Source organism: Dipodomys ordii, unplaced genomic scaffold, assembly GCF_000151885.1.
Source record: "Dipodomys ordii isolate 6190 unplaced genomic scaffold, Dord_2.0 Scaffold7, whole genome shotgun sequence".
Classification (NCBI taxonomy): Eukaryota; Metazoa; Chordata; class Mammalia; order Rodentia; family Heteromyidae; genus Dipodomys; species Dipodomys ordii.
This window is the reverse complement of record NW_012267223.1, coordinates 4,458,388-4,476,341: the sequence shown is the minus strand read 5'-3', so window position 1 is coordinate 4,476,341 and position 17,954 is coordinate 4,458,388. Positions and strand designations below refer to the sequence as shown.

Sequence of the window (17,954 nt, the reverse complement as noted above, 5' to 3'; positions counted from 1 at the left end):
TGGCGCCCGGCAGCCGCCCCAGCTCTCGATGGTGCGGGTGGCCCGGTCCAGGGAGCTGCTCACGCCCGCCGTGGTCACCATGTCGCGGGCCGCCTGCAGCATCTTGAGTACGCTGGCCTGCGCGGAGCCGGCCGTGAGGTCCGGGCTGGGGGCGCGCGCGGGGCTGGCAAGGCTCTGCACCCCGTTGAAGCAGCTGTAGATGCCCTGGGTGGAAGGGGAAGGGGGACCGACCACCCGGGTCAGCCACGCCCTCCTCTCCCAGGCATCGGCCTTCCCAGTCCCAGAAGCAGATGTTCGAGGCCCCCCCAAAGCACGGGACGGCTTGGAGACGGAGTGGGATGCATGATCCTGGTCGACAGGTGTCTGCCTGGCCATCAGGCTCGCTGAGTGGCAGCAGGGAGGATCAGGCTGGGCCCATGGGGAGGGGGGGGAACCCCCACATTTTACTTCTGGGGACAGGGCCAGCTCTGACTACTAGGTGGGCACGCGTAAAACTAAGGTCTCCATGGGGAGGCGGGGGGGGGGGTACCTACCCTGCTGAAGGCCAGCAGGAAGTCCAGCTGGGAGGTGCTGGGCACCGAGTGGCGCAGCTTCCAGTAGACCAGGTGCTCCCAGGCGAAGACCAGCAGGGCCAGCCCCATGGCCACCAGCAGCATGTAGAACACACCCGCCATGTTGTCGATATCCAGCTTGCTGCTCATCACCTCGTTCTTCTCGTTGTGGCAGATGCCTGAGAGCCAGACTGTCTCCAGTTTCTGTGTCTCTCCTGAGAAGCAGGGAGGGGGCACCTGCTGCTCAGGAATTTCTCACCAACACCTCAGATACAGAAGGGGTCTAGCTAGGGCCAAGGTCCATTCTGTTGGTTTTCAAATGACACAGGGATCCAGCCTAGCAGAGGCAAGGGAGGAGAGGAAAGGAAAGCCCCACTGGGGGAAAAGGGGATGCCAGCCTTTGCCTGTGCTCACCCCCAACAAAAGTGGTAAGCGTTGGCATTGTTCATTTATTCACATTCGTTCATCATTGACCATTTTTGTGCCAAGCCTGGATGTGGTCCTCTAGTAGACTATGAATTCACCTTAATAGGAAATCAACAGTTGGAGGGTGGGGGTTTTTTGGAGGGGGTCTTTGATTTTGGTTCAAATACCATCCACCCAATTCAACCCCTTCCATGTGCCAGGATTATACAAATGCCCTACCATGCCTGGCTCAGGAAGCATTTTATTTGATAAATGTGGAGCGCTTATAAATTCAGAGCTTTCTCTAGGTTTGGGGCAGGCTGGGCTGGACCCCTTGTGTCTGTGAACCCCGGCTGTAGAGGCCAGCCTGGCTGTAGCTCTTAACTAGGCAGGTCCATGGCCTCTAGATAATATATCAGGATGGCAAAGGAGGCGCTCAACTGAGGAAGATCATGGAGGGGTCTTGGGGCCAGGCAAAGCAGTTCCACAACCCCCCCTTACCTCCCTTCACCCCCACCCCCAGCACGGCCTGAGCGGCTTAGCCTCCCTGCTCCCTGGGGACTCTCCAGCTCTGGTCCTTGCTCCATCCTGCAGGCTCACCCTTTTCTCTGGGTCTCCATCCAGTTGCTCCTAATACCTGCCCACCCACACCCCCTAGAGGCCTCTTCCTACAGACATCCCTGAGCACACAGAGGGCGGTGGTGGTAGTACCGGCTCAGTGGCCCACCCAGGACCCTTCCCAGTCCCCCACGGTGAGGGTACCCACCGTCCCCCAGGAACTGCAGCAGGGCCAGGTCGATGGCCCGCTTCCAGTGCGAGTCCTTCTGCATGGCGATGCCGTAGCCAGTGGTGGCAAAGACCTTGCCGGAGCCGATGGTGACCAGCTTGCAGCCTTCATCCTTGCCCGCCATGTAGTTGAGGACAGCAGCATCATAGATGAAGGCGTCCAGCTTCCTGGGAACAGGCTGAGCCCTCAGAACTAGGGATCCTGCAGGTAGGAGGGTCCCGGACCCAGGGCCTAACAGGGGTCTGAGCCCCGGTTGGGTACCACTGAGGAGGGACAAGTGGACAGAGCCGCCTCTGGTGCCCTTGCACGGATCCCTCCTGTCCTCCTCAGAGATGCTAGGAGGACTTTGCCCCAGAGGAAAGGCACCCCTCCCCCTCCTCTACATGGCCCTATGACCCAGAGACAGTCCCGCCCCACCCAGAAACCAAAGCTGAATTCTGGTGGGTATCTGTGTGTGTGGGTGCACCAGTATTAGGGCTTGAACTCAGGGCCTACGAGCTGTCCCTTAGCTTGTTTGCTCAAGGCTGGTGCTCTAGCACTTGAGCCACAGCTCTGCTTCTGGCTTTTTGTTGGTGATTAATTGGATTTTCCCGCCAGTGCCGGCCTTGAACTTCTCAGATCTTAGCCTCCTGAGTGACTAACATCACAGGCATGAGCCACTAGCACTCCACTGGGCATATGTTTTTGCTTCAAGCTCCACTCTGCCTTCAGACCTCCTCCCCCTCCCCAGGAGTCCTGCAGGACAAACCCGCTCACTGGCCCACCGTAGGTCTATAGGAAAGGTATAGAGTGCTAGGTGCTGGTGGCTCATGCCTATAATCCTAACTATTCAGGAGGCTGAGATCTGAGGATTGTGGTTTGAAGCCAGCCTGTGAGACTCTTCTCTCCACTTAAGCAGCAGAAAACTGGAAGTGGCGCTGTGGCTCAAAGTGGTAGAACACTAGCCTTGAGCTGGAGAGATCAGGGACAGCACCCAGGCTCTGAGTTCAAACTCACTGACACACAAAACAAAAGATAGGCACAGATCTAAGGCTGGTCCCTGGAGAGATCTGTGGCTGGAGGCAGAGGATGGGGCAGGGCTGGGGACCTACCCCATCTTGAGGCTGGTGAGCGCATCCTCCACCGAGCGCTGGTTGAACTTGACCATGTGGACGTGCATGTCTCGGTAGTTGCTGCGGATGTTCCTCTCGGTGCTGCCGTTGGGCACCGTGCCGAAGCGGAAGGGTGGGTACTGATCCTGAGGCCGCTGAAACTGCCGGCAGACAGCAGCCATGTGGCCCCTTCTTCCCAGCCTTGCAGAGATCAGAGCCCCAAGCCTCAGCCCCACAATCCTGCCCCAGGTCTGAGCCTGCATAGTCACAGCACAAGGTCTGAGACACTTGTCCAGGCTACTCCTGAGGCACCGGAGGTTCACGCCTGCGATCCTAGCTACACAGCAAGCTGAGATCTGAGGATCTCCATTCATTCAAAGCCAGCCCAGACAGGAAAGTCTATGAGACTTTTATCTCTAATTAACCAGCAATATGCCAGGAGTGGAGCTGTGGCTCAAGAAATAAGAGCACAACCTTGAGAGAAAAAAAAAAAAGCGAAGGGACAGCATACAGATCCTGAGTTTAATCCTCAGTACTGGCACACACACACACACACACACACACACACACACACACACACACACAAATAGAACTCAAAGGTTCAAAATGGGGAGACTTACCTAAGGCCATCCAATGGACCTGGGTGGTTGCTGCTCAGTCCCTCCGTAGACACCCCACCACCCAGCCATGTCCCCACTCCATCTGTAGCTCACATTCCCAGACTGATCATCCTATGCCTGCTCATCTGAGGTCTGCCCCCACCCTTGCTGTCCCCTTCCCCCCCCCCCACCGGGGCTGGCCCAGAAACCTTCTTGTCACTGAGGCCCGACACGGTGTCAATGTACTGCTCCTGGATCATGAAGGCGGCCAAGTTGGCTGTGTAGCTGGCCAGGAAGATGACGGCGAAGAACGCCCACACCAGCACCATAATCTTGCTGGTGGTGCCCCGTGGATTCTCAATGGGCACTGAGTTGTTGAAGACCAGTGCCCACAGCAGCCACACGGACTTGCCGATGGTGAAGGATGGTCCCCCAGGCTCTGGGGGACAGAGGGAGGATGCTGGAGACCCCAGACGGCTGCCATCCTGCCCTGGCCCTCTTCCCAGACCTGGGTGAACTCTTACTCTTGCCCTTGGTGAGGTTCTGGTTGTAGCTGACGGGGCTGAAGTACTCAAACATGAAGACGGTGATGGCTACCACGGTGAGGCACATGACAAACATCATCACCCACACTGCGGGGCTGTAGGGCTCTGGGGAAGGAGGCAGGAGGCTCAGACCTCAGCTCCGCCCCCCCACCCCCCCATCCCCGCTCAGCAGCTACCAGTGGGCCGGCCAGCCCCTTGGATGGAGACCAAGGGGCTCCTGATTCGTGAGACAGCAGAGCCCTGGAGAGACCCAGATGGAGGGCAAACATCTGCGGTCTCCTTCCTTCCGTCCACCCTGGACCAGGTACACACATCCCCGTCTAAGCCTTCCTTTGCCCTCCACACCCCTAGTCTAGCCCATAGAAGGGCTGATCTTTCAGCCTTAGTCTTTTTTTTTTTTTCTTGCCATATTCTTCATCCTCCCAGTGTGGACACATGGAGGCCCAGGGAGCCAGAGAGAACCTGGAGACTCTCAGTCTCCTGGAGTAAGGGACGAGTACTGGCGAGAGTACTTGTGAAGATCATCCTAGAGAGTGGGGTTTGTCCTCTTCTCTGTAACTGAGAAACCCACTCAGAGAGGCTGGGTGACTTGTCTAAGGCAGCCCAGCGGGAAGGGGCAGGGTTGGCATCTCACTCCTGCTTAGCCAGCTCTGAGCTTCTCCTCACAACCACCTGTTCACAGCTCCCCGCAGGAGCCCACTGAGCATGCGAGGCTCCCTGGCTGTCTCCCCAGCACCTAGCTAGGGCCTGGCACCGCAGTGCTGCCTCAACAATGCCGGGTTCCTGAACTGCGTGAGAAATGAGCATCTCTTCCCACACGCCCCACGGGCTCCATCCCTGCTCCACAGCCCAATTCCCGGCACAGCCTGTGGCCAACCTGTTATCCTGGCTTCTGTCCCCTAAACGGTGCCACCACCTGTCCCAGCTCCCTCCCTCTCCACCCAGGCTCAGACGCCAGCATCCGCTCAGCGTCACCAGCCTCCCACCAGCCTCAGAGATTCCCAGAGCCCGCACACCCCAAGTTCCATCCACGCTCCACCCACCAGGCCCTGAGCCCCTCTGTCCCGGACACGCCGCTGTCCACCCGAGCCTCACCCAGGAAGGCTGAGGGGGAGACGGTGCCATTGCTGCGCGCCACCATCACGCTGATGCCCGTCTCCACGAAGGGCACGGAGAAATCCACGATCTCAGAGCGCTCCTCGTTGATCGTGAGGGAGCCGATGGCCATGTCTGCCCGCTTGTAGTACACCTGGGGGCCCAGCGGGGGTTGAGAAGGGGCTTTTGGGGGTTCCCAGTCCCCTACAAGTCCATCTAGCTCCACCAGCTGGTCCCACTTGGGGTGGTCAGAGCTCAGCACTGGTCATGTGACCCCCTCCAGGATGGGCTCACCAGAAGGGGGCTGAGCTGCATGGGGCTGGGAGCAGCAGAGGAGGGGAGGGGGCCAGGTAGATGGCCAGGGGCTGGGGGGGAGGGGGAGGGAGAGCCTACCTCCCCGATCATGCCATTCCACACTCCTCGCACCCTCTTGCCGTGTTTGCCGTTGGTCACCAGGTACAGGTCATAGGAGAACTTGACCACCTTGGCCAGCTTCTTGAGGATGTCGATGCAGAAGCCCTTACAACAGAGCTTGGTGTAGGGGGCCACGTCCCCACTGCTGCAGCCACCACCAAGAGACCACGGGGAGTCAGGGCACCTCTCCACCCCACAGCCCCTGTCTGTAGCTCCTCCCAGCCTGGAGTGCAGGCCCTGCCCCCTGAGCATTGTGCATGCACGTGCGTGCACACACACACGCACACACACGTGTGTGCACACACTGCACAGCAGCACCCAGCTCATGCCAGAACCAGACCTGAAGGTATGGTTGCTCTGCCTGCGACAGGGCACGGTGTTGGGCACGCAGCCGCCCGTGCCAGGATCTGGGCTCTCCACAATGACGAAGGGCCGCTCCTCCAGCGTGGCTACTGTCAAGTGCCTGCTGTCCACCACCGGCTGCAGGGAGGTACTGTAGCGAGGCCATACTGGGTACTTCATATAGAGGACACCGTGATCCCAGCGCCCCACCTGCAAAGGATGATGGACCTGAACCCAGGACCTGCAGCCCTGCTACCCTCCTCCGGGTGGTCCCGGGCAAGGACTGGGCACAAGCCCAGTCCTCTGCTGGATGCAGCCCCCGTGCTGCGGCAGCACACAGTTCCTGAAGCCTAGGCCGACCCCGACTCATCTTTCAGCATGAAACCCTGAGCCCACCCTCTAGGCCCCTCTCACAGGCAGGTCCAATGTGACCCCATCACTCCCTCCCAAGCACACCTACCACCTCACTGAAGAAAACCCTGACAGGGAAAAAACAAAGGAGAGGATAACAATGCTCAATAGGAAATGTACTCATTACCTTACTCATGTAACTGTAACCCTTCTGTACAGAATTTTTACAAAAAAAAATTAAAAAAGAAGAAGAAAGCCCTGAGCCAGGTGCCAGTGGCTCATGTCTGTAATCCTAGCTACTCAGGAGGCTGAGATCTGAGGATCACAATTCAAAGCCAGCCCAGGCAGGAATATCCATGAGACTTATCTCCAATTAACCACCAGAAAAACCGGAAGTGGGGCTGTGGCTCAAGTGGTAGAGTGCTAGCCTTGAGCTGAAGAGCTGAGGGACAGCGTCCAGGCTCAGAGTTCAAGCCCCATGAAAAACAAAAAACAAACAACACAAAACCCTGTGTCGAGACCAGGCAAAATGCCCCTTCCTGCTGGGCTCCTACTCAGTCTTCGACAGCCCATCTCTAATGTCCTGTCTTCCGTCCCACACTCCCCAGTTTCCTTCTTTGACAGCAGAATACATTCCTGCCCCTGTGCTGATTTGCACACATCTGTCCTCAAGCATGGAGCGTTCAGATTCTAGCTGTTAGCATGTCCTTTGGGCCGGCCAGATGTGGGCTGCTCCCCCAGGGGCTGCCGCATGCTAACGGTGCTCTGCGGTACAGGGAAGGGAGGGTGTGCTCTGGGACCAGGGCCAGTCTCCAGGGATCTGGAAGGCTACCCAGTGAAGGAGACCTTAGCTGAGGGCGGGAGGGTGGGGGGTTGGCATAGGAGGCACTTTTGCTCAGCTGTGGGCCCGAGGGGAAACAGAAGAAGAGGAAACCAAAGGCCCCTGGGCTCACCCCCTTCTCACCATCTCCCAGAGGCGGTGCCGATTGAGGGTGATCACCACCATGGTGGGCCGGACCAGGTACCCACCAGGGCTAAAGGAGAAGTCTCTGCCCTCCCAGGTGACGTTCAGCAGGTGCCTGTGAGGAGGAGAGATGCCAGGTGTCCCACCCCCCCAGACTTCCCGGGGCCCCTCCCTCATCCCCACTACTGCCTTCAGTGTGTGTGGGGGGGGTCATTTGTTGTGTAATTATTGTTATTACTATCCTAAATATTTCCCTCTGTCACCCCCACGATCCAGGTGCCAGAGATTTTGTCTGTTCCTTTCAGATGAGGACACGAAGACGCAGAGAGGCGACCTAAGTTGGCACCAGGCACGTGCCAGTGGAGGCGGGGCCGGCAGGCCCACGCTGCCCGGGGAAGTGCCTACCTGTAGAAGGCCTCCCGGGCTGGCCCGACGGGCCCGGGGTGGCTGCGGCAGTCGCCAGCCGGAGCAGGCAGAACCCCATACTGGCGCCGGTAACCGTGGGCGCCCAGGGCCAAGATGGCCACACCGTCGCGGACCTTCTGGCGCAGGCTGAGACGCCAGCTCTCGGTGACCACGCTGATGAGGCCCACGGGGAAGGTGGTGGGCGGCGCGTCGGTGCTGCCCAGGGCCAGGTTGGGCACCAGCCACACGTGGCCGGGCCCCACCAGGCCGGCCTGGGCCGCCTCGGCGAAGAGCACCTCGGCCTCCTCGCGGGAGCAGTAGGCCACCAGCACCGGCGCGTCCACCTGGCGCAGCAGGCGCTGCGTGCGCGCGCGCGTGCCGCCCGGGCCCAGCTCCAGCGTGAGCACGTCCAGCAGCCGCCAGCTCAGGTAGCTGGCGTCGGCCGCGGCGCGCACGCCTTCCAGGAAGAGCGCGTGGCCCGGGTGCAGGCTGGTGATGACGGCGAAGGCGCTCCAGTCGTACTCCTCCAGCACCTTGAAGAGCACCTGCAGCTGCTGCTCCAGCGACACGCCCAGCTGCAGGAAGGCGGAGCCCGGCTCCTGCGGGCGGGCGGGGCTTAAGTCGGAAGGGCGGGCCTGGGCCGCCGAGCCCCGCCCACCTCGACCTCTCCACCCCGGTGCCCCGCCCACCTCGACCTCGCCATCCTCCTGCCCTGCCCACCTCGGCCTCTCCATGCCCCGCCCACCTCGGCCTCTCCATGCCCCGCCCACCTTGACCTCTCCATCCTCCTGCCCCTTCCACCTCGACCTCTCCATTCCCCCATGCCCCGCCCACCTCGACCTCTCCATCTCCCCCCCGTGCCCCGCCCACCTCGACCTCTCCGTGCCCCGCCCACCTCGACCTCTCCATTTCCCCCCAGTGCCCCGCCCACCTTGACCTCTCCATCTCCCCCCGTGCCCCGCCCACCTCTGCCTCTCCACCCCCACATGCCCCGCCCACCTCGACCTCATCATTCCTCCCCATGCCCCGCCCATCTCTACCTCTGGAATCCCCGCCCCACAACCCCTCTGTTTCTGCCTCCACGTGGTTCCTGCCCCCTCTACCCACTGGGATGCGCAGGGGAATCCTGCCCACACCCACCCAAGCTGGGCCACAGACCACACGCATCCATACTATCCAGGAACTTTTTACAAATGCAGATTCTCTGGCTGCACCCCACCACTGACTGAATCAGAATCTGACCACCAGCTCTAACCAGTTTTCTTCCAGTGTGAGCTAGCTAGTTTGAGAAGTGTTGGCCCAGATTGACTGAGTTTCAGAGGTGTAACACTGGGGTCTGCTTTTTGCCAGTGCTCAGAGAGCAGAGAACCATTGTCCTGAGAGCTGATGACTGGCTGGGAAAGCCTTCTCCTAACCTAAGACTCCAGCAAGAAAATTCCACCAAAGCTCACCAAATACATTCAGCACACACCTAGCACAGTCCCCTGCCAAGGGCTGCCCTCCCCTCGGACTACTACTACTGTCCCAGTCTTTTTTAAAGAAAGTGAATCAGGGAAAACTCTACAGACGTGTTCAACAACAGACAACTTGCAGTTAAAAGCGGGAGAGGTGAGGGAGCAGCTTAGAAGTTGCTATTCAGAAACTACACCCACTAATCACCATGCATGAACCTGACTTGGCTTCCAATTCAAACGAGCAGACTTAAAAATAAATGTTTATGATATTTATGAGGCAATAGGGAAATGTGAACACTGACTGAATATTTGTTGAAGTTAAGGAATTTTTTATTATGTTTTAGACATGATAATGGGTGATGGTTTAATTTTTTAAAGCTCTTATCTGCTGGAGATACATATTGAAATATTCATGTGTAGAATTATGAGATTTGTGAGCTTTTGGCTCAGCTTAACACAGAAGAGGGAGACGTGGGTAAGGAAAAGGATGGGGTACATTCACCAGGTAAGTGAGGGTATATGGGGATTCACTAAGCTTTTTCATATATGCTCAGAATTCTCTATAACAAGCCCAGTGCTCATTAGCAGTAATCCTAGCTACTTAGGAGCCTGAGATCTGAAGATCAAGGTTCAAAGCAACCTGGGCAGGAAAGTCTGTGAGACTTTTTATCTCCAATTAACCATCAAAAACCCAGAAGTGGAGCTGTAGCTCAAGTAGTCGAGCAGAGTGAAAAAGCTAAGAGACAGTGCCCAGGCCCTTGGTTCAAGCCTCATTACTGCTGGGGGGGGGGGCGGTGAACTTCCATAAGAAAGCACTAATACAGCTAAAGCAGATCAAATCTGTTTTCTTCCTTCAACACCTTGTCTGCTCCCTGATTTGGAAGACAGCTTAACCAAACTTAAACCACCCCTGTGGTCAGGACCCCCTCCTGACCCCCACTCCTCAGCCTCTCACTTCATCTCTCCCAACACCCCGTAGCCTCCAGACTTCAGAGTGGGCCTCATTTCTCGAAAGATCACATCTGACCGAGGCCCCATCCCAGTGGAGCCCACGCAGGCTTCCCTCCACGTGCATGCGTGCGCTGTCTTCCTTCAGCACACAGCCCGGCGTGGAACGGCAGTGAATGTGTTGGGCACATTCTCCCTGGAAGATGGCCAAGTGCAGCTAAGGCCAGAACCATGACTGCCTCCCCAGGGACAGGAACCCGCCCTGGATTGCTGTCCCTTATTTTCCAACTCCAGCTGTACACAGGGCGCAGCAGCCGATCCGGTCCCTCAACTGTCTCTGCCCAGCAGGGCTGGACAGACCTGACCACCACAGCTGGAGGAGTGTTGCCCACCTGCCCACTCTTCCAGACACACATGGACAACAGCCTGAAAAGTTGCAACATGAAACTATCCCCTCTGCCCCGCTCCACACACACACACTGATGCTCACACTTCCAGTCCTGCCTGCCGGCCCGGCCCATCCATTCTGACCACCCCTCGTCTAGACTTGGCTGGTCCCCAGCCCCCACCAGGATGTAGGCCCCAGGAAAAAGAGGGGGGACAGGAGGCTGGACAGGCACCTTGGGAGTGAGGACCACAGCCGAGCCCCCGCTGATGCTGAGGATGGGCACGTGAGTCTGGGAGGAGATGAAGTCCAGGAGCTGGGCCACCGCCTCTGTGCCCACGTTGTCCTCAAAGACGATGCCATGGACACGGGCAGCGCCCAGGAGCCCGCAGATCTGGGTGAGGAGGCTGCTGGGGTTGGTGTTGTTCACCCCCACGGTGAGGGGCTGGATCTCCAAGGGCAAGTCCAGGAAGCTCTGGGGGGTGAGGCGGACACGAGCCTGGGCCTGTGGGGGCCCCGAGCTACCAAACACCACAGCCACTGTCACAGCCTGCTCACCCGGCCCTGGGCCTGCGCACGCTCTGAGGAGCCAGGTGAGCAGTAGGGCTGGTCCCAGGGCCCCCCCCATGTCCACTGGAGGGTCCTGCAGAGGAAACCAGGACAGGCACAGGAGAGACAGAGATGGATAGACAGACAAGTGGTGAAGGCCAGGGTTAGAGAACACACATCCAGGAGACAGAGAAGAGAAAACCTCCCGCTTCAAGGACAGGCAGAGACATAGAGACAGACTGACACAGAGACACAGAGAAAGAAAGAGTGGTTAGCAGAGCGTTCTTGGGGTCTCCGGAGAGCCAGGACATGTCTTTTCACTGTCATTTTGTTGCTGAACAGCACAGGCGGCTAGAAAGCCCAGCCACCTGGACTCTTCGAAGAAAGGTGCACTGAAAATACTACCCTGGTGTTCAATAGCATGGATTTGAACGTGGGTTCTAATCTAGGACTACACTGTGGTCTTGAAGAACTCACTTAGCTTCTCTGAACCACAGTTTGGTGCCTGAGCTAATCACAGACTTCCCTCATGATGCTGAGGGCATAGACAACAGGTTACTCACTATCATGAGCAACCTCTAACGGGCTCACACCTGTCATCTTACCTACCCAGAGGCTGAGATCGGAGGATTGCAGTTCAAAGCCAGCCTGAACAGAAAAGTCCATGAGACTCTTATCTGAAAAAAGCTGGAAGTGTAGATGTGGCTCAAGTGGTAAAATGCTAGCCATAAGCACAAAAGCTCAGGGACAGTGTCCAGACCCTGAGTTCAAGTCCCAGTGCTGGTACACACACACACACACACTCACTCACACACACTCATACACACACATCTGTCAAACACAGAGCTCAGGGGAATCAACATGGCTACCACTAGAGCTCCACTATGAGATTGTGCATCTTCACAACAGAAATACAGACAAAAGCCAAGCAGCAACCAATACTCTTGGCCCAGAAACTTATGCCCTTTGGGGCTGGCACTCTGAAAAAATGGCTACTCAAGCCTTAGCTTTCTCATAGGCCATTCCTTTTTATTGTCTTTATGGCACCAAATTTCTCCTGTCCTTTTCTCCAAGGTCTAATTTATTTTATTTTATTTTTACTTATCTATTGCCGGTCCTGAAGCTTGACCTCTGCGCCCGAGTGCTGAGTTTTTGTGCCCCACTTCTGGCTTTTTATGGTTAATTTGAGAAAAAGAGTCTCATGGACTTTCTTGCCCAGGCTGTCTTCCAACCGTGATCCTCAGATCTCAGCCTCCTGAGTAGCTAGGATGACAGGCGTGAGCCACGGGCACCAAGCCCAAAGTCTAATTTTTTAGACAACTTCTCACAGAAGCCTGTCTCTACCTCTAATTCTAAGAAAGACAGAGGGCAGAGAAATGAGAGATGCCACAGAGAATATTTAAGAAACCTCCTGTTCTCCCAGAGTTGCACAAAGGATTTCCCCAACTGGGGACCATGGAACAAACTCGGCAGTTCAGACATGCAGCTCAGCATATGCATCCTGTGCACTGGGTGCTGCATGGGGAGAGGCTGATATGCGTGTAGCCTGCCCACCCTCCAGAGCTCAGTCAAACCCTCAGACTCACAGGCTGCTCTTAGCACCTCCAACCTCCTTGTGCTAAGTTGCACTCCACCATTTCCTGCCCTCGCTACCCCTCCCAAGCACCTAGCCTCTTCTAGCAAGGCCTTCACTCTGCTAAGGATCGAGAGCCTATTCACAGGAAGTTATAAAGAACCAACAACAGAGTGTTAAGATAAAGTGCCAGGTGGGAGAGCTTCAGGCTGAAAGGAACAGAAGTGAGAGTACTTGTATGTGTTGAAAAAAAAAAAAAACAACTCTCCAGCCAGGCGCCTGCTGACTCACGCCTGTAATCCTAGCTACTCAGGAGGCTGAGATCTGAATATGGCAATTGGAAGCCAGACCAGGCAGGAAAGTCTATGAGACTCTTATCTCCAATTAGCTACCAGAAAATCAGAAGTGGCGCTGTGGCTCAAAGTGGTAGAGTGCTAGCTTTGAGCAGAAAAGCTCAGGGACAGCAACCAGGCCCTGGTTCAAACCTCAGAGCCAGCAACAACAACAAAATCTCTCTATACGCACGGTTGATCTACACAACTTTACAAATGGCAATGTGGAAAAGTAGCTCGAGTCTGGGATGGGATCCTAAGTCCTTCTGCTTTGGTGATCAGCTGAGGCTTTCAAATGATGCGGGCAAAGTCACTGCCAAGCTAGGCATCAGTGGCTCAAGCCTGTAATCCTAGCTACTTAGGAGCTGAGATCTGAGGATTGTAGTTTGAAGCCAGTCCAGGCAGGAGAGTTTATGAGATTTTTTTTTTTTTTTTTAGTTGTGGGGCTTGAACCATTTGAGCCACAGCACCACCTCCAGTTTTCTGTTAGTTAACTGGAGGTAAGAGTCTCACAGGCTTTGAACTGTAATCCTCAGATCTCAGCCTCCTGAGTAGCTAGAATTAGTGTGAGCAGCCACTAGTGCCCAGCTGATGATACTCTTTTATCTCCAACTAACCAGCAAAAAAGCTGAAAATAGAGCTGTGACTTAAATGACAAAGTACCAGCCTTGAGTGAATAAGCTAAGGGAATAGTGCCCAAACCCTGAGTTCAAGCTACAGTACTGTCAGAAACAAGCAGACACAACAGATCCCTGTGATACTTGTTGCTCCTTTGCAAGGCCTGTGGACTTGCCCCTGCCCACACCTCCAGTCCCTTGGGGTTCTCTGCCCTCGGGAAGCCCTAGCCTTCTTGCCACCTCTGTCTCCCAGTAACGAGATCTCCATCCAAACCAGCAAATACAAGAGCCACAGATGCATATAACCTGAAGTGTCCTTCATCCAAAATATGAGATACGCTGCCAGTGGAAATTACAATCTAGCTATTGAAGACAGCATGAGAAAATTATGTAAGCTATTTCATTAACATTTTTTTGTGCCAATATCAGGGCTTGAACTCAGGGCCTTGCGCTTACTTAGCTGGAGCTCTACCACTTGAACCATTCCTCCAGTATGGCTTTTTGTTGGTTGTTCTGGAAATGAAGTCCAGCAGACTTTTCTGTCTGGTCTGGCTTTGAACTGTGATCTTCCAGGTCTCAGCTTCTTGAGTAGCTAGGATTATAGGCAAGTGCCACCAGTGCTGGACTTATCTCAATATTTTTATGTTGACTACATTCAATAACATCGAATGAAGCAAAATCTTAAATTCCCGTTTCTCTTTTCTATTTTAAAAAAGTGACTGCCAGAAAATTTAAAATCATACATGTAGCCAGACACCAAAAGCTCATGCCTTTAATCCTAGCTACTCAGGAGCTTGAGATTTGAGGGTTAGTTCGAAGCCAGCCTGGGCAAGAATGTCCATGAGACTCTGATCTCCAATTAACACACACACACACACAAAGAAGTGGGGCTGTGGGTCAGGTGGTAGAGTGCTAGCCTTGAGAAAAAAAAGCTCAGGGACAGTGCCTACATGAGCTTATGCCCCAGAACTAGCACACAGAGAGAGAGACAGAGAGACAGAGAGAGAGAGAGAGAGAAAGAGAGAGGGGGGCAAGGCAAGGCAAGGCAGAGATCGATCTCCTACATGGCTCCTATTTATTTCCTCCAGACAATGTGAGTTTGGATGAAGGGCCAGGCCCTCCCACAACCCCAAAAGGGCCTTTCTCCAAAGCGAAGGGGTCCTCTGGGGTATGAGGTGGGAAGAAGGGGAGGTCAGGGCAGGTCGTGTCTCTTGGCAGGAGGCTTAAAATGAGGGCTGGGCAGACACCAGACCAGCCTCTGAGCTCACAGAACAATGGCAGACAGATTGAGAAATGCAAGCTCCGGTCTCCTCGGCAGTTCCATGGCCCCTGGCGTGCCCTTCCCTCTGGCCCCTACTTCTCCTTTCAAAGGCTGCCGTCCCCACCCGTCCGTCTCACTATGCTGCTGAGACTTCCTGTGGCATCTGCACTGACCTGACACAGGACAGCTGTTCCCTGGGGCCCCCACAGACAGCGAAGTCTGAGCTCCCGCCTCTCCCATGCCTTAGCCTTCCCCTTCACAGACAGCCCTGCCCACATGTGTGGTGGCCACACTAGCCCACACGGCCACTCTCTCCAGGTCCTGCTGCTCCCCTAAGCTGAACGTCCCCTTTCCAAAAAGTTCTACCAAGCCGACGCCGGTGGCTCACACCTGTAATCCTAGCTACTCAGAAGGCTGAGATCTGAGGATCGAGGTTCAAAGCCAGCCCACACAGGAAAGTCCCTGAGAGACTCTTATCTCCAATAACCCGCCCCCCATCAAAACCTGGAAGTGCGCTGTGGCTCAAGTGGTAGAGCGCTAGCCTTGAGCTGAAGAGCTGAGGGACAGCGCCCAGGCCCAGAGTTCAAGCCCCACGACCGACTAAAAAAAAAGTACCACCATCCCTTAGAGCCCAGCCTAAGTCCTCCCCCCACCACCCCCGCCGACCCAAGGCCAAGCCTTGGACAATCAGCTCTTGAGGCCCCAAGACCGAGGTCTGGGTTCCTCTGCCCTTCTTCCCAGGTTGGGATCCTGGAGCTAGACCCTGGCAAGAGCCTCCTACTATGCCCAAGGCAGATAGACTGGGGTTTCTGGAAGGCAGAGCAAGCTCTCATAGAGTCCTCTCCCCACCTTCTTGGGTTACACCCCGTTCCTGAAGAACCATCAAAGTAATCTTAGCTGAACAGCTGGATTCCAAAAATAAGGAGGGAGCCAGGCGCTGGTGGCTCACGCCTGTAATCCCAGCCACTCAGGAGGCTGAGATCTGAGAATCACCATTCAAAGCCAGCCGGGGCAGGAAGGTCTGTGAGACTCTTATCTCCAATAAACCACCAGAAAACCAGAAGAAGAAGAAGAAAATGAGGGAGAGGTTGGCGGCAGTCGGTCCTGAGCACCCTGGAAGAGCCCACATGCCTCCAGAGACTCAGCCTCTCCTTTTCCCTGCTCTCTACTCTCACTCACTCCGGCAGGTCAGGGACGGGGCCAGGCATGCACCCACATTCTCACACACTCACAAGAAGGGGTGCTAGCCACTCTCTCTCCTGGGCCAGAGGAGGTCTGGTTTCAAGAACCACTACCACTCACCAGTGGCACTGGTTTCTCTAAGTGAAGGAGGCCAGCGTCTGCCAAGCAAGGGTCCCTCCTAAGCCATCCACTTTCCCACCCATCCCCTTCCCCTAGCCGAAAGCTGAGCCATGTCCCCCTCCACCTTGGCACCTCCGATCGGCTCCTGGTATTCAGTTCTCTCTATCAGCTAGGTCCCCCCCAACCACCCCAGCTCAGCCCCTAGGGCGCCCGTCCCCCAGCCCCTCCCCTCCCAGAAATTCTCTTACACTCTGGGCTGTGAAGTTCGGGGGGTATTTTTAGGCCGGCGATAAATAATTCATAGGGAAGGTGGCATCAGGCTGCCCCTGCGGGGCGAGGGGGCCCGAGCGGCAGGAGCCACCCTCACCACCGGCTCAAGGACACTCGCGCTGCGGAGGCGGCGGCGGCGGCCGGCAACTGTGACTCCGGGAGGGCGCGGGGACCCGCGCCACGCCTCCTGGTGGCCAAGCTGGGCAGCATCACGCACTGGGCGCCCCCAGCCTGGCTGCGGTCCCCCCCCCATACCTCCCCTCTGGTCTCTGCGCCCACCTGCTTCCCCACGCCGGGTCTGGACCTCACGCCTCAGGAGCTGGGAGGTGGCAGAGCTGTGGTCCAGGTCCCCGCTGGGGCCACCCTGGGGGATAGAAGCGAAGCCAAGTGTCCACCGTCCAGCCTGGGTGTCCCGTCCACGTTCTTACCCTTCCACCATCAGGAGCTCTGCGCCAGAAACCAGAGTTTTTTTGGGGGGTGGGGAATAAGAGCCAGGGGCGCCCTCTCCGAATAAAGCGCGTGCCCATATTTTCCAGAATCTCAGGGATCAAACCAGGACCTGGCCAGCCTCCCAGGGCTAGGAGAAGCCGCCACAAGTCCCTGTTGGATGAGGAGGGCTGGGAAGGAGGGCGGGCCGACGGGGCTCGGCTCATCCCGCAGGAGCCGGTGGGTGCCTCTGTATTTGTTTGTCTCTGCCCTGCGCAAGAGCTCCAGAGCCTCAGGCTTTTCCTCCCCGCCCTCCCCGTCCATCTAAGCCCCGGGAGCCGCCAGCAGCCGCGGGTGCTGCCTGGAGGGGGGGGAAGGGAGGGGGTCAGCGTCAAGGGGTCGGGTGTTGGCTCTCTCAGGGCCTTCTTAGCCCACCTTTCCCTTGGCATCCTGGGGCCCCTGAGGCCCCTGGGGCCAGGGCAGGCGTGCAGGGCGTTTGGATGAAAACAACCAATCCAAGCGCCTACTCTGATTTCATTCATTTTGGTGGTGGTCCTGGGGCTTGAACTCAGGGCCTGGACACTGTCCCTGAGCTTTTGTGCTCAAGGCTAGTGCTTGATCACTTGAGCCACAGCACCACTTCTGCTACGTGGTACTGAGGAATCGAACCCAGGGCAAGCACTCTACCACGGAGCCACCTTCCCAGCCCCTGCTCGGATTTCTGGAGGTCAGAGGATGGGACAGAGAAGGGAAGGAAGGGTGGGGAGGGGAGGCGCGGGGCCACAGGCTGTCCCAGGCGGCAGACGCACCCAGCAAACCCCGGGAACCAGCCCTCCACCCACCGCCCCCCACAACCCAGCCTCCGCCTCCAGGTGCGGACCCCCACTCCCCCATAGTCCAAGTGGCGTCCAGCAGCAAGCAACAGTTGGACCGAGCGGCCGAGATCCCTGCACCCCCCCCCCCAAAGCGCTGGGTGCCAGGCAAGGGGGAGGGGGAGGGCTCGGCGGCCCCGGGGACAAACATCGCGTCCGCGTCCGGGGTGACTGCTGTGTGAACCCAGTCACCCCCACCCCCGGCCTCTTCCTGGCCTCCTCCAAACCCCAGATCGGGTTCCAGAGGGGTCCCTGTGGTCTCCCCGGGTCCCGGAGCGGCTCGTCTGACTGCCCCCTCCCTCCCCCGCGGGGTCCCGGGTCTGTCTTCGCTGTCCTTGCCCGGGCCCAAGTTGGCCATGAAGTTGGTAACTCCCTCCCTCACCGCGCCCCCCGCCACCCCCGCCACCCCATCACTC

At 57.0% G+C, this 17,954-nt stretch overlaps 1 protein-coding gene across 1 annotated transcript in view; it reads right to left on the bottom strand.

Annotated features, from left to right (window-relative positions):
- The window catches only part of Grin2c (glutamate receptor, ionotropic, N-methyl D-aspartate 2C), a 17,639-nt gene extending 1,277 nt beyond the window's left edge, over window positions 1-16,362 (bottom strand). Inside the window, exons 1-13 of the mRNA XM_013036546.1 lie at window positions 16,219-16,362; window positions 10,572-10,979; window positions 7,550-8,148; window positions 7,145-7,259; window positions 5,828-6,039; window positions 5,467-5,632; window positions 5,074-5,227; window positions 3,958-4,083; window positions 3,643-3,872; window positions 2,835-2,995; window positions 1,723-1,910; window positions 534-766; window positions 7-204 (exon numbers count right to left, since the gene is read on the bottom strand). Coding sequence (XP_012892000.1) covers window positions 7-204; window positions 534-766; window positions 1,723-1,910; window positions 2,835-2,995; window positions 3,643-3,872; window positions 3,958-4,083; window positions 5,074-5,227; window positions 5,467-5,632; window positions 5,828-6,039; window positions 7,145-7,259; window positions 7,550-8,148; window positions 10,572-10,964 — 2,775 coding nt within the window. The 5' untranslated portion in view covers window positions 10,965-10,979; window positions 16,219-16,362. The remainder of the gene's footprint in view (window positions 1-6; window positions 205-533; window positions 767-1,722; window positions 1,911-2,834; window positions 2,996-3,642; window positions 3,873-3,957; window positions 4,084-5,073; window positions 5,228-5,466; window positions 5,633-5,827; window positions 6,040-7,144; window positions 7,260-7,549; window positions 8,149-10,571; window positions 10,980-16,218) is intronic.
- Between the last annotated feature and the right edge of the window lie 1,592 nt (window positions 16,363-17,954).